This window comes from Athene cunicularia, assembly GCF_003259725.1.
Source record: "Athene cunicularia isolate RWA chromosome 4 unlocalized genomic scaffold, athCun1 chr4_part2, whole genome shotgun sequence".
In the NCBI taxonomy this organism is placed as follows: Eukaryota; Metazoa; Chordata; class Aves; order Strigiformes; family Strigidae; genus Athene; species Athene cunicularia.
Genome location: NW_020799099.1, coordinates 18,053,644 through 18,070,388, shown reverse-complemented (window position 1 = coordinate 18,070,388; position 16,745 = coordinate 18,053,644). Strand labels below are relative to the sequence as shown.

The following is a 16,745-nucleotide window of genomic DNA, read 5'->3' as shown; positions in this document are numbered from 1 at the left end:
CTGACAGAGCATGGGAAACTGAAAAGCCTTTGACTTAGCATAAGCACTACTTAGCAACAACTAAAACATCAGTGTGTTATCAACATTAGTCTCATACTAAATCCAAAGCACAGCACTGTACCAGCTACTAGGAAGAAAATTAACTCTATCTTGGCCAAAACCAGGACACTAACCTGTCAGAAACCAGAGAGTAGTTCAAACAAAGGGTAGCTGAATCTGACATATGACCAAGCTGGGTTTTCTCACATATACAGTTCTCGATCTTTGGTTTTCACCTGTCCAAAGTTATGTAGATACTCATATGGAGACAAATCATTTGTGAAATGTCTCACCACTATTTTTTTTCTTTTTAAAAAGAGGCGGGGAGGAGGAAATGTATTCCACCTGAATAGGTGGACAACAGAACAACAGAACTGACAACAGAAAAACACCTTTCAGGAGCATTTATCCCTGACTGTATCTCCTGAACTACTCAAAGTTCTTATTAAGCCATAAGTTCTGCTGACATGAGAGCAAATTGTGCTAGAACATGAAAAAAATGCATAAGAAGTCTTTTTTCCACTCGTACAGCTCAGGGCAGGGTGGGAGGTGGAGGGGGCAGGGCGGGTGTCTGTCAGAATCCAAGACAGAGCTTCACAGAACACATGAAGGAAGACTAGACTTTACGCTGTGAATCTGTAAAGGCTTCATATGCTAGTTAATGTATAATGCTCACTATGTGGTGCATTTGCTTTTTTTCCCCCTCTTTCCCCTTAAGAATTAAAAAAGAAGAGGCTTCTGATTATCTTTTGTAGACCATGAATTCCCTATGATCGTATGCCACAGGGTTCTATGAAATATCCTGACAAGCTACCCAAGTGGAATCAATTAGTTTTCCTATCATTGTGCAGTTTTCAAAAAGTACACAACAGAATTGTCCTTTTTACATGCTTTATATCCTACAACCAGTTTTTCCAAGCACAATATGCCATGTTTATTTAATGTGGCTTTTTAACTCTTTTAAAATTAAATTGCTAATAATAGCAAAGAATTATTCTTATGACTTCATAATCAAACTAACGGCTACCCCTATAAAGACCTGGACTCCAGAAGTGACTGTTTTTCAAAGGATTTTTGACATGCACAGATGTTACAGCAAATAGTAGTTTTACATGCCTGGTGACCACATTAGATTTTAGTGAAGCAATACACATCAGAACCACCTAATAAATGTGCAGTTTTACTTGGTTCTTTCCACATGTTCATGGCATAAAGAGTGTAGTCTAATTTGTATGTCTTTTTTTTTCTTCCAGTTGCCAATTGAAAATAACCTCTTCTAGGCTTCTTAGTAAAAAAACCCTGACAATTATATAGCCAGTGTGTTGCAGGAACCCTTATGCAAATAATCCTTAAATATTACTTTTGTGGTCATATTTAAGATGTTGTCTCCTCTTAAGCCTATAGCACATCTATCACATCCTAATAAATCAATGTATGTATGTTAGCTTTTTAGGAATGTTTCTATCCCACAAAACTTTATAAATTTGAATTAACAAGAAAAATCCCAGTAATAAACCTTCACATAATCTATAGAAATCTAAAGGGGGGTTTCAGTGCATGATACAAAAACATCAGCATGATATATCAAGTTCAAAAGTACTTAAGAAGCAAACATTCTTTTCCTTTCTGAGGCTTCCAACTAAGCATAAGCCATCTCTCAGTCTGAATGCAAGTAAAGGCATCCATACAAGCTAAGGTTACCAGAAAACAGGTAAACATACACTGTGACATTAAAAACTACCTTGTTTCTCATTAGCATTTTCATATGCATATTACAATCCAGCAAAATACTTAAGAGCTCTAGATACCTTATATGCAGAGCAAATGTCCTAACAGTAGCACTGCAATACCAGCTATATCAAGCTGAAGGGCTCACCTTTGAAGATTTCTCAATCTGGTATCCTGCCTCCATGATGAAAGTTGTTGTCATGTTGTATCCAGTTTGCTTTCCATGTCCATTTGGCCACCAAGCCTCCACTGTAGAACTCTTGAACATACAAGAGAGAAAGCCAGAGCAATATGTATAAAAAGAGATGTAACACACATGTAGGGGCTCAGATATCAAAGAACCATAGAATGGTTTGGGTTGGAAGGGACCTTAAAGATCATCTAGTTCCAACCCCCCTGCCATGGGCAGGGACACCTTCCACTAGCCCAGGTTGCTCAAAGCCCCGTCCAACCTGGCCTTGAACACTGCCAGGGAGGGGGCAGCCACAGCCTCTCTGGGCAATCTGTACCAGTGCCTCAACATCCTTACAGTAAAGAATTTCTTCCTTAGATCTAATCTAAATCTACCCTCTTCCAGTTCAAAGACATTACCCCTCGTCCAATTCCTACACTCCGTGAGGCAGAGTCCCTCCCCATCTTTCCTGTAGCCCCCCTGAAGTACTGGAAGGCGGCTATAAGGTCTCCCCCAGAGCCTTCTCTTCTCTGGGCTGAACAACCCCATCTTCCTCAGCCTGTCCTCACAGGGGAGGTGCTCCAGCTGCCTGATCATCTTCATGGCCTCCTCTGGACCTGCTTGAGCAGGTCCATATCCTTCTGATGTTGGGAGCCCCAGAGCTACAAAAAGGACTCCAGGTAGGTTCTCATGATAGTGGAGTAGAGGAGGAGAATCCCCTCCCTCGACCTGCTGGCCACACTTCTCTTGATGTAGCCCAGGACACAGTTGGCTTTCTGGGCTGTGAGCACACACTACTGGCTCATAGTCAGTTTTCCATCCACTGATATTCCCTTCTCCACAGAGCTGCTTTCAATCCACTCTTTACCCAGCCTGTATTTGTGCTTGGGATTGCCCTGACCCATGTGCAACTTGGCCTTGTTGAACTTCACAAGATTTGCATGGGCCCACCTCTCAATCCTGTCCAGGTCCCTCTGGATGGCACATCCCTTCCCTTCAGTGTGTTGACTGCACCACACAGCTTGGTGTCATCAGCAAACTTGCTGAAGGTGCACTCAATCCCACTGTCCATGTTGCCAACAAAGATGTTAAACAGCGCCAGTCCCAACACCGACCCCTGAGGAACACCACTTGTCACTGCTCTCCACTTGGACATTGAACTGTTGACTGAAACTCTTTGAGTGTGACCATCTGGCCAATTCCTTATCCACCAAGTGGTCCATCCATCAAATCCATGTCTCTCCCATTTTCAGACAAGGATGTTGTGCGGAACAGTGTCATGTGCTTTACATAAATCCAGGTAGATGATGTCAGTTGTTCATCCCTCATCCCAATATCTTTGAATTACCACAAGCCTAATGACTTTATGTGACTCAGCTGAGCCATGATAACTGGAATCTCTCCAGCTGCAGCTCTGAGGTGAATATAATTTAAAGAGAAAGTATGATTTCTTCCACTGAAGTCCAGGCTATCACTTCATCTCGTGTGCATGCATGTGTGTGTGCTCACGATCTATTGCAGACACATCTGGCTGGTACCCCTTAGCTGAGGTACATTGACAGAATATTCCTCTGAAACTCAGATAACTGTGTCAGGAACAGAATCGTCCATTAGCATCTGTACCATACCCCTCCTCTCATTGACCCTTTTACCTATTGCATACAACATTCAATATACAGAGGTGACACTTTTCAATTTTTACTTTGATAATATGTGACCATACTGACTTTTTCAGTTATGTCAAGCTTTTATGTCAAATTGTAAGTTTCATTCTTTCTTTCAGTGTTTTCTGTTCTTTCTCTATGCTTCCTAACCACATAATTAGTACTCCATAATTTTTACAAACATAAAAAACCCCTACTTCTAGGATGACAGAATGATTTAATTTTCTCATTTTTCTAGCCACAGAGTAGTATTTATATATCCATTCCCACAGCCTACTTCTGCTGCTCAATCCTATTGCCAACATTTGCCAGTTGAGTGCACAACACAAAAATCGTGGAAAGAAAGCAATAATGCATGCAACCAAACAATGGAGGGATCAGCACTGAATAGAGCCATGTAAGGAGTGCCTCAATCTTTTCAAATAAAATGAGGCCAGAGAGCAGCCCAACAATATGTTTTGCTGTAGCCATACTTGGACACAATCATGGACGTATCTACTAACAGTTCAGCTTCCCCGACACAGAATTATCATAACTGCTTGTGCAGAAGTACTAATCTCTGTGTTGCACAGATACAAATGGAAGCACAAAATCAGTGTGTGCCTCAACAACAAGGGAGTGTTCGCAGACGCTTGGCATAGCTGGACTGTCTCATTGGCCGCTAATGATGTCATCCCCATGCTCACCATTAGCTGATAAGCAAAATGCTGTCAGGTTAGCAACACAGCACTCTGTGTGGCAATTGCAGGAAGACTGCTACGCATCTCGGGTGATACGCACCACTCAAACACCTACTGACTGCAACATACTCTTGCGATAAGTTCTCAACTACTAATAAATTTCTGGTGAGGACTCACTATTTACCATGTACCACCCAAGTCTGTCACACACAGTAAGGGCTCCATTAGGTTCATCGATACATGAGGACACGTTGCAGGGCTTCTTGTAAAATGATGTGAATTCATGCAGCAAAGCCTTTTGTGTACAAAGAATAATAAAACACTGTTGCCCCCGCTCTGAAGGAAGTGCTGCTCACAAACTTGCAGTCATACTCCACTAGCAGATTTCTTCAGAGGTTGGGGGTGGGGCAATTAAATAAACCAAAATAATTTTTGAAGTTTCACAGTGCAGTGCCTGCTTAATGTAATCCCCGAAAAGGCTAAACAGAGACTAATGACTGTTTTAAATGAAACTGGGTATGTGTAATTGGTCATGCAACTCACGTGTCAGATAACAACAGTAACAAAGATCATATGTTTGCATGCTTTTATGCTTTCATGTCAAAATAAAACAAAGCACATAAGTATGCAAGTCACTGAGTGTGCATACTAGAACATAAATACCCTGCTTGCCTTTAATATATTCTTTTTCTCCACTAAAACAACTGACAAGAGAACTTGAGAATACACACATAATGCATTCAAACTGTGGAAACAAATGCAGAGTTACACAGCAATAGAGAAAATCAGTAGAGCCAGTAATATATACAAAGGTTTGAGGGCAGACCCTCAAACGTTATTAACTGCCAGAATTGTCAGAAGCCCCAAATTCCTGCTCACAGCACACTGCTCACCCACAAATCTAACTGTCCCCTGGGGCAGTGAAGCAGACGGCAGCTCCTGTTATGCTGTTGGTGCACTGGAGAACACCATCAGCTGTGGCTGCTGCTGCACCTGCCAGGGCTCCCACCCTGCCCACTGGCCTGGGCCTGCCGCTGTCAGGTTCAGTTCTGCACAGGCAGCTCTACAAGGGCCCTGCTCACTGAGCAAGAAGCCAAGACAAAGCTCATGCTCCTTTTTACCACACTGGGCTCGCTGCGTAATTAAAGACACCTACCTATTTGTCAACTAGAACAGACACACTGATTTTCTTCATCTCTCAATCCTATATAACTTTTCTTAATTACACCTGTGTGATAAAACTCAACAGTTTCTAAAAAAACACAACCAAATAAATTCTGTAGAAGTTAAATGATGTTGGTGAATTAAGTCTGCCACTGGAGAGTTTCCCAACACACTCTGAAGGCAAGCAGACCAGTTGTTTCCTCTTACATCACTGGGGTGTATACCAAATTCATCATTTTCCAACTGAGTTCTCTCCTCATTTACCTCTCTAAAATTCCTCCTGAGTTTTGTCTATCCAAAAAACTACAAGCTAACAGAAGGAAGTACTACTCCACAAAATTTCCTTACTGCCAAACAAAATCTTTATAAGGGCTCTTTTGCTTTTGTTTACCTGAAGAGTATTTACTGAGAAGTTTGAGGAATGTTTCCCCTCCTTCCTGGGAAAACCATGCATACTGTAGTATATTCTAGTCCCAATCAGTCCAGTAAACAACAGCATGGAAGACAAGATACCTACTGCCAGTTAAGTGAAGTGACACAGAGTATCCAAAGTTTATCTACCTAAATAGCTAATTTAACAGTGACTGGTGATGATGTGATCTTTTCTATTTGCAGTAAGGGAAAGGCTTTATCATCTTTTTGACACACTGAGCCACACAGCCCCACAGACATAAATTTTTAGAGAGGAAAAGAACAATTTTCCTATCCTGTAAGGGGTACAGAACTCTTAAAAAGTCAGGAACACAGCAAGAAAGGGGAGGGAGGCCTAAAACTGGCATGGAGGCAGAACGACACATGGGAAACCAGGGGAATAATTTTGCAGTTGGTTAGGGTTCCACACACACCTCCTTACCTTGTTGATGTTTACAAGCAGCACAATGCTGCCTTCTCCAGGTTGAAGCTTCACACTGAATGTTTGCCGCGTTTGCAATTTGGGAATGTTCACAGTCACAAGACCTGCAATTGGCTTGGAGCTGACTACATCAAAAATAGACTCAATTTCCAGACTCCACTGCTGAGCACTCTTTTCTAAGTGAAGGAGGAGAAAAAAATGGGAATTCAGGAACTGTATTTATTTATATACTTATTTGTTAATATAATCTCTCACCAAAGAAACAATTAAAACACCTCATATTAAATGTAACAATTTTCAGGCTGTTTTTGAACCAGACCTACAAGGTTAATCTTCTTGTTTAGTGCATTTGATATCTGTGTTTACATTTGCTAAATCAGAATAGAACTACACAATATGATTTATGTTCTATAAATCTCTCTTTTTTTTTTCATTCAAAAGCCATGCAGGTGCTTTTCAGCGTTCTGTACAAAAATCAGAAATCATGACACCAGTCACTTCATTAGGAAGGATTTTTTTCCCACCAACTCCCATAGACATTATATTTGCTTTTAGTCAGCACTCGTATGAACATGGTACTCTTTGGGAAAGATCGTAATCACAAGGCAGTACAATCACTTTTGTCGATGAAACAAAAACAGTATTAACAGAAAACAAGCTGAATTCATCCCAGAGTCACTAAACAAAATGAATGGAGTTATGCTGGGGATGAATTGGGCCCATTGTGTCTAGACTTGACGAGCTGTATCTTTATGTCCCTTCTGCCACCAAAGTGTGGTGGAGGAAACAAGTTAATGACTTCCCTGAGATCTCTCTACAGTAATCTCAGACCGTCCTTTCCTTTACTCAGATTACTGAATAAGGCAAGCCAGGGTCAAGGGTACTCAAGATCCATGTGTAAATTTCCCATTAACTTCAGCAACTGAATTACCTATCTATAAACACAGCCTGGCTAATCCTATACTTCAAATATTACAGAAGGTCATCTAAGCAAAAGCAAAGAAAATGGAAACCAAGGAAAACTAAAACTAAGACATATTTTATATCCACAAACTACTAATCATGTACTTTCTCTATCCATGTATATATTCTAGCTCTTTCCTCTAGGAGAGAAAGAGAGCTCCCTCCAAGAGCAAAGAACTATATTCAGCCCTGGTGTGATTTCAGAGTCATTTGTAGAATGAATAGCAATCAGTGTGTTCCCAATTTTATATTACACCCAGCATTACCCAGGGAAGACCAATTTTCAGAAATATTGATGGGCTTAAAAACCCACACATCTCACAAGGATCAGCCATTACAGTAGTTTTCCCTCCCCTCCAAGGGCATATAGAAATTCCAGCTCACTCTTAACTGCACGAAGTGTGTGGGGTCTAGATGCAGAAATCAGGAACAATGAATCTTCAACAGACTCAGCGGTTAAAAAGCTATGACACCAAATCTGATGAGCAATATAACTGCAAAGGCCACTTGAATTCAAGTTGTTCATTTACTCTTTATTTTTCAAATGTTATTATGTTTGAATACTAATAAACTGACTCTGGTTCCAAATCACTCTGCTGAATGAAAGAGGTTTTGCTCTCTGTTTATCCAGAGAGGCAAGACTTTACCTACCAGAAGGTGGAGTTGTGGGAATGTGGGAGGGACCAGAAAAGATTTTTTAGTGTAGTTAAATTTTAGAGAGCACACAGACTCTGTGCCGGGGCTTTCCATGGAAATTCCAGTCACGTTAATTCTAGCTAAGACCTGCAGCTATTTCAGGAAGCTTTAAAAGCAGCTAGGGAGTGACGTCTTCCTCTTTTATTCATACACAACAACTCTATTCCCAAGGGCTGAAATTCAATCCAGTGCAGAGGACTCACGTGCTAGCCTTTACTCCACTGTGAAGACTGGGCTCAACAGGCAGTGAAAGCAAGCTGCGGGTGGTCTACAATGGGGCATATTACCGTTTACAGAAAGTTTCAACAGAAAATTAACTACTTTTGCTCAGCTGCAATGATCTTCAGGACAAAGGAGATGAAAATCAAAGATCACGTCAGGGGAGGAAACCGGTTCGGTAAGTTAGGTAGCAGGAATGCAGGAGGCTATCCTCTCAAATTGCAGCCTCAACAAATTATCCTTGCATAGCACCACTGCTTTTCTCTCATGTTGTGCTCTGAAAACTCGGCACTCTTGAAACTCTGCTCACTCTGCATTTGTCTTTCCAACACAAAACTAGACTCCCATATCAGCTTTGTTTGAAATGGAGGTGAGGAAAAAGTGAGACATATATTTATTGGGAGTCTTGGTGAAAACATGCCAATAAAAAAGAAAATTTTCAAAACAGGAGAGCAGGGGCTAACCTCAGCTATACTATACATATATTTCTGCAGTTATTCAGGCAAAAAAAGATTCTGAATGCTAACATTTCCGTTCACTATTGTTTGTACTGAAGGACTGTTTCAAGACCTAAAAGGGTGTGCTGTGGTAAGAACTATACAGAAAATCATAATAAAACAATAGCATCTTTCCTAAACTGACAGCTATTTAACAATAAAATTATTTGTATTCCAAAGGTGAAACAACAATAAACAGTAGCAACATGACTTACCAAAGAAAGAAGTCAAAGAAAAGTAAATCAGGTGATAATCGTTATAGGCCTCAATCCTAACATCTTTCCAGATTCCTTGAGTGGGAAAAGAAGGGCCCCAGTCCCAACTAAATGAACATTGCTCCTAAAATACAGAATGATTATGTTATAATTGCCTATTCTTTTACACAGAGATTGATGTTGTATCAGAAAAATTATTTACTATCTAGAAATAAAATATTGCCACGCACTGAAAGTATGTTTCCATTTCCATAAAAGCAGAAAAGGCTACAGTATTTTTCCTCTTATTTCTTGTCCAGAATTCTGCTGCTACTCTGCTGTTATTATATACCTATATTATATAAAAAATACAGTTTTGTATTAAAAATCCATGTATAGCAAAATTCTATAGTAGTGAGAGCAAAACTCTACCTAGCCCACCACTTAAAAGAAAACCACAGTGAAGATCAAAAAAACCCAAGCCAGTAAGTTACTCTCAATTCAGCTCTGAATGATCTTAGGTTGTAATATCAATATTTAATTGTATACCTAAAAGACAAAGTAAGCAGAAAAATACAAATGTTAAAGTACTCTAAAAGAACAGTATCAGATTCAAAATTGTGAGTATATCTGAGATACCTTATCCCATATTTTTTGTTGTAACACACCAGATTAGTACAAGGAAAGAGATGCATATGTGTGGTGCATTTGTGTAGTTCAGTCATGTTCGCTGTTTCTCCCCTTTTTATGGCTCTCTTATACAAAAACAAAGGGAACAAAAACATGGTTGAGAAATAGCTTAGTTCTGGTTCTAACATCAGAATAACCGTCAGAATTATAAAATGCTGGTCAGGCAGAGAAGTACCTACACTACTTTCCATTTAGTTGTTATCAAACCTGGTCAGACCTCGAGCTAACAAATCCCTTGGAAGACATCTATTCAGCTGCCCTCCAAGCTTCACACAGCCCCAGCCCCCAAAGCAAATACAATAGATCTCCTTAAAGTCTTGTACAGTGACCTACAGTTCTAAATTTAGAGCCTAATACAGCCGAGGCATACTAATTTTGGCAAACCACACTGCACAAGTCTAGCCTATCCCTGGCATTGCTGGAGTCAGCCTGCCTGCCTATCAAGTTGCAAAAGAGCCTTCCAGGAAGCAAGCACTGTACCTATTTCAAGTGTAAAAACAAGGACAACACATCCTTAGAAAACGAGTCAGATTGAAAGTCATTTTCCCTTTATAAAAAATAAACAAATGAATCACTTGACAGATTGTCAGGTTTCATTAATAATATTGCAGAGACCGCTATCAGAAGAACAATAGGCTTTGTATCGCTGAAGTACGTTACCAGTGAAACGCCTGCGTTTTGCCACAAATTCCTATTAAGATTTAGATGTGTTTACTGTACTTAATACTGAAACTCAAATGTGTAAACAGCTCTCCATTACTTTAAGATGGTAAGCAGCCAACTTACTTTAGCAATGTCCTAGTACGTTTGTTCACTTTTAAATGTGACATTGCCACGGTTGTTGCCATATACTTGGAACTAAAAATGTTTCTGAAAATGTCTGGAGCAGCTTCCAAGTACAGTCAAACAACTCCTTTGAGGAAAAGTACTAAAGTACTTTCTTACCGATTTAAAGGTATAGTTCAGTAAAGCATAAAATCATTTCTGCACTATAAATAAGTCTACGGCTGTTTAAGTGCCCCCTTCCTTCCAAGCTCCTCCATGCACTGATTTCTAAGAAACACAATGGACTCAGAAGAATTAATCTACTTTCTAATATGCAGTGAAAATAAAAGGAGCAGCAAGTAGTAATAAAGACATCTTAATCCTGAAGGATTTTCCCAGGACAATGGGAAATGGAGAGATGGACTCCATTCCATTAACAAATTTTAAAGGAAATCACATCCAGGTTTAGATTAACAGGATTCCAGTAATTTTTTTGAGGAGAGTCTAAAAGGACATTTTTGAAAAGATTAAAAGTTATTATCAATAATGGTGTTTAAGTGGAGACAAACATGCAAAACACCCAAAAAGATAAATTCCAAAATAAGATCACCTATCCATTGTCCCTAGCTGCTGCAAAGCTATCAGAAATATTCAGGATGCTAGTCAAATGATACTTTGCCTTGAGTAAGTTTTAACAGCAGTGAAGCTATGTCTTAAATCAGAGTTTCTGAGCTTCATCCATTGTGTATTACATTGTTATTTTCACCGAATATGTACTAAGTCACACTTCACAACACTGTAATAAGATGAGAACAGGTCCTCTGTTAGACACCACTTCTTGGGACATGCCAGACCTACCCACTATAAATAGCACAGCACATGAGCAATAGCAAACACAAAGCTGATTGACTGAGATTTTTACAACCTTGGCCTTGGCAATATACACTGCAACAGTGAGCTCTATCGTCAGTATACATTGCTAAACCCACCCAGTGGATCAAAACATAATGATTACACATTTCCCAGTGCTATTCTGCTCTCTTAGCAGCAAGTCTCCTTGCTGAAAACAGCCTTTTAAACAATCTTATCGCCTAGATATGAAGCCTGGCCTTCTTAAGCCTCTTGTATTATCAACATGCTAGATTACAGGGTTCGGGGGGGGGAATACAGATTCTGTGCCAGCTCTAAATAAAAGATTTGGGAGCTTCCTCACTGGCTCACAAAAAATCCCCCTCAGAGTGTCTGGATAGAAGGATAAATGTTCAGTTTCAGAATTATCCTGTGCTATCAAGATAATATGGTTTCAACGGCCAATACCCATTCCTTCTTCACAGTGTTCATTTGTGACCAGCCAAGTCTTGGCTATTTTTTCCAATTTACGAGCCGCCCAGCTAGCATCATTTATGTCTGTAGCGTTCAGCAAAAAATTACAAAGCAAATAGCATGCCCCATACAGAGCCTTCAGAGAGTCCTTCCTGCAGACATAATTGTCATGTGGAACAGGTGAACAAAGCAGAAGTCTGGGTCACAGTAATCCTAGACTCAATCTAAGAGAGTTCACTCTGGTTTTACAGTGAAGGACATTTCATGAACTGTCACAGTCTGAGACAGAATGAACTTGCAGAAATCAGGGCAAAATAATATCACTTCCCAGTTCCACAGAGCTTGCTACTGGCAATCTTTTAGATACTCTCCAAATAGTAAATAATTACAATTTCATAAAAGCTCTATAAAATGTCTTATTTTACAGATGGTTACACTAAGTCACAGAGAAACTAAGTGATTTGGCCCATGTCACATAGACCGAGGTGGCAAAATCTAGCTCTCATGGCCACTAACTCTGCAATAAAACCTGCCAGAATGGTAAACATGGAGATATAAATATGTCAGATTTCCTTTATAATTTAGTTATTCCACTAACATTCTTACTTTAACTTTTCCTTTTTTGATTATTTTAAGAGAAAATTAAAAGATTTTCCCTTATGCTAGTACCAGAATAATTTTATAGTTTAAAGCTATAAAATTAGTTTGAATGGTTTTGCCACTCTCAAGATCATTCCATGATGAGTACTCTCATGCTGACATAGGCTAAACTCAAAAAAACAAGACAATGTTATCAAAAGCCCAACATTAAAAATAAAACCCCCTATATTAAAAAAGTTATGAAAATACTTGCAGAGGCTTTGCAACACGTGCATTTTCATTTCAGTGTTCACATGTAAACCATTCTAATACCAATTAGTAAGCAGATTTGCAGATAATAGATTTAAGCTTATGTTTTCTTGGAGCTGTGACAGATCCCAAGAAGCAAGACTTACATTATTAGCTGAACTGATCCTCTTGCATGGGTCCACTCATTTAGAACAAGACACGTTCACCTCTAGATCTGACCCCGCTGCTACTGAGAAGGTAAGTACACTTCTCTTTCTAACAGTTATCTGATTATACATACAGTCCTCAGGTCAACACTTTCTGCACTCGAGGACCTATTTTTATGTGTATTTGAATGCACTGAAAGTGCTCAGCACAAAAGGGCTTTGAAGAAAAAACAGAAGCACCTTCAGAACAAAATACAGTACTTACATATCTGTTGAACATGTTGTCTGTTCTCCCAAGAGTTATATTGTTGATCAGGATCTGTGCTACTGTATCTACTCCCTCAAAAACTAAATTCACTTTCTGCCACTTTCTACAGAAGAAAACATATAAATAAAAACCATATTAGAATACCTAGAGTTAACAACACACATTAGACAGACAAATATAAAAGCGTATGTCACCATTATCTTTAGCAGCAGTTGTATCAACTACCTCCAAAAATGTTTATCTTAGTGTGGCTTTAAATAGTCAAATTAAGATGACAGCTGAAGTGGCTCAAGTCTGCAACACACCATGTTCACATACCCACCATATATCAGATGGGCTAGCTTCCAATTCGCCTAAGTATTATCCTTCCTTAGTTAGCAATTCATAAGTAATTTTTAACAATTAAAAAAATAGAAAAAAGCAACCACTGAAGTGTTCTTTAGCAACAACTTTGCAGCTGCATATTATTGCATAATTTGTTTTATTAGATACAAAAGTATTAAGTGGATTCTGAATTGATGAATTAACTAGCAATTCTGCATGAAAGATGGCACAGAACTATTTTTGACATATCTTTGCTGCATACCTGACATCAAAAGGAGTTTTGAATGTCCTGCTGTAAGTCCAGTTATCCAGTGAGATCCATCTATACGTCACATCATTAAATCTATAGTATGGATCCTAATAACAGGCCAACAAAAAGAAAATCACAAGACTTATTTAGTAAAGGTGTTACTACATGAAATGCATCATAATATCCATTAGATGAGCACTTCTTATTTCAGTCTGCAAATGCAAAATCCACCTTATTTAGTTGGTCCTAATATTCCCTTCCACCTTTGAAATAATACATGAAAGCTTTGATAATATTTGACTTTACTTACATAGGTCAAATCCATCCTCAAACTAGAGGGAGCAGGATTTGTTTTTACATAAGAAATGACTGGACTGGAAATGAAAAAAAAAAAAAAAAATCAAGACATCTTGTGACTTAATGAGAGGAACAGAAACATGATCATTCTCATAATGATGGAGAAAGTAAGACTAATAGGATTTTAAGAGGCAAACCCAGCATTTTAGGCCTCTGGAGACAGTAGTGAACAAATCTCTACAGTTTAAAATAATTGCAAATACTCCAGTTGTTTCTTGTCAACTAGTCTTGATGTGGTAAGGCTAAGTGAAGTTATATTTGGAAGGAGGGAGAAGAATGAGAAGTAACACAGTTTGGATTGTTGCATAAAATTAAATTACTACTTTTGATACTAATGCTGCATTTATATCGAATGTGTTCTCTTCCCTTCAGTCACACTACCCAGGAAAGAATAAAGGCACTGCTGGTCTCAACTATGTCCTCGACCTTTCTGGCTTCATGCTGTATTTATTACCTTATGGCGGGTCACAACAATCCTCACCTAGGCTGAAGGAATCAGTTATGTGGAGCTGACAACCCACTGCCTTGCACCTCATACAAAGGCAGCAGAAAGATACAGTATTACATCCCTATGTCAGACAGTTCAGAGTGCAGGTACCTGTGTCAGTGACTGACAGCTCAGTTCAATCCTCTTGAGCAGCTGCACAGCTGAACTGCTTTCCAAAAACAAAGACCAATCTCTTCTGGACTACATGACTCAAACCCAGCTAAGAGAGAGCATAGCTGCATTAAGGTTCCCTTTGATACAAGTCTTCTGCAGTACTGCACAGCTAACTATCTGCCCTGAATACTCAGATTCACACTGAAGAAAATCTCCCCGACATTTTTTTCTTTCTTGCTGAAGGTCAATTTTTCTTCCCATTTCAGGAGTCAGTATAGTTACTAAGGACACTTTTGGATTTGAAATCTTCTGAAAAACATTGTTTCATATCTTGTATTTGTCTTACAACTAACAGGATCAGGTTCTGTAGTATAAACACAAACCTGTTTACATAGCAGAGCAAATTTGTAACATCTAAGTGACTGTGATCTCTTCTGAAATCCCACAGCAACATAAACATCACTCCTTGAGCCCACACTGAGGGAAAGTTGTCGCCTTGCCTCTACATGCTATGCTCGATCAATCAAATTTCTTACTACAAGGCAGTAAGAGTCAAGAAGGAAAGGTCTTGTTACCTCAGTAAAACTATGACTTCTGTATTGCTAATGCAGTGTATTCTCTAAAAGTTAAGTCATCATGAACTTATCAGAACAACTACTGAATTTTAAGATATCCACACCATTAGTTTTGTATGCAAAATGCTTGGGGAATATATCTTAGACTTTTATTAAGATGCAAAATTCAAGCCTAATAAATGCATATTACAATGCAAAATTTAGGCTCATAACAGAAACTTCATTAAGATTACTGTATTGAAAACACAAAAGGCAAACGTCAAATGTCAGAGATCATGAAAACCCACAACATGCCCTTATAAAGCACATTTTTAACAACTGTCTAGCTTTAACATTAATTACCATTTTATTTTAGGTTATGCTTTGGAAAACAGCATGTTAAATTTCAACCATTACCACTTGTATGTGTGAAATATTCAAGCTGTAAATGCATTAGCAACAGCAGACTGTAAAGCCCAAACCAATTTAGTTAGTCGTCAAACAATCGACATAAGCACATCAGCAAAGATCAAGACCCTGAATAGAAGAAACCTGCACTGTTTCTCCGCAAGAGCATGGATATTAAGATGTTAATGAAGGACCTGACCTCTGAAGAACACAAAACTGGTTTTCTATCAGCAGAGAAATGTAGGAATGTTTCATCAGAGGAAGAAATTGCATCATCAGATGGGCTCTTACAGCCGTTTACAAACAGAACTGCTTGTTTAAATCTCAGAGCATACTGCAGATCCTTTTTCCTGAAGGGGCTTTCTTCTGTATTAGTCTGAAGCCTTCAAACTTCAAGAAATGCACTGACTGCTAAAATATGTGCCATGGAAGGTGCTAATTAGCTCTTTCTGACTCTCAGGAATACTGTTTCTTCCTCACAGGCATCCACTTTTTTAGATGGGAAGCTCCTAGTTCTGTGTACCTTTATATAAAATTTAGCAGCTTATTGATATGATTTCTACATCACTAGTAAAACAGCTTATATATCACACAGAAAAGCTGTTAAATGCTAATACTGGTTAGTCATTTTAAGCATGACAAATGTTGCTTGTTGTAAAATCAGTCATGTGGCAATATTCAAGTATTGCTTTTAAGGCAGTTCTCAAGGTTCAGGAAAAATTCATGACCACAACAGAGTCCTGTAAGAAAGGAAAACTGCTTCTCCAATACACTTGCAAGATTATTGACTTTTTCATTATTAAATGAAGCTGTTTTGAGTGCTGGAAGTTGTACCTATAGAACTCAAATGGTTTGGATTTATCTGAAACAGAATTTCATCCCACATTAAATCAGCTCACATTAAAATTAAAGGTTTATTTCAGAAAATTGGATTAAAAAAGGCAAATTTAAGACTCTTAAGGGCACTGGGAGAATTTGAAAGATGTTAGGAAATAGACGGCACATGTATTAAATATACTTCATATTCATTAGCCCAACGTGTTCCTGGAAGCAAGTCATAGAGGGCGGAGTCAACTACAGCTATTTTCAGATCCCACCAAACATGACAGCCTTGCAATTGTCCCACTTCCTGCAATCTGGGGGAAAATCTGAACCACTCAAGCTCCCTGCCTGTTAGTTCTCTGCTCACAACTTCAATGCTGTAAACAAGCAGCAAATCACCTGCTAAGAGGTAAAAAGCCCTGCTACAGAGTGTCAAAAGAAAGCAATTTCCAGTTCGGTTAGCAGGACATCAGCAGGACTTCAAAAGCATTGTCAGCACTCAAGTGAAGGCACTGCCAA

The 16,745-nt window shown here is 39.0% G+C and overlaps 1 protein-coding gene and 1 long non-coding RNA gene across 2 annotated transcripts in view; one reads left to right on the top strand and one right to left on the bottom strand.

Moving 5' to 3' along the window:
* MANBA (mannosidase beta) overlaps positions 1 to 11,665 on the bottom strand; it is a 47,434-nt gene extending 35,769 nt beyond the window's left edge. Inside the window, exons 1-4 of the mRNA XM_026847933.1 lie at positions 11,642 to 11,665; positions 8,891 to 9,014; positions 6,301 to 6,476; positions 1,916 to 2,026 (exon numbers count right to left, since the gene is read on the bottom strand). Coding sequence (XP_026703734.1) covers positions 1,916 to 2,026; positions 6,301 to 6,476; positions 8,891 to 9,014; positions 11,642 to 11,665 — 435 coding nt within the window. The remainder of the gene's footprint in view (positions 1 to 1,915; positions 2,027 to 6,300; positions 6,477 to 8,890; positions 9,015 to 11,641) is intronic.
* A 961-nt stretch (positions 11,666 to 12,626) lies between these two features.
* Positions 12,627 to 16,344, top strand: LOC113479870. The gene is made up of 2 exons (XR_003398361.1): positions 12,627 to 12,733; positions 15,373 to 16,344. It is a non-coding gene; the product is annotated as an uncharacterized LOC113479870 (long non-coding RNA).
* Positions 16,345 to 16,745: the final 401 nt, after the last annotated feature.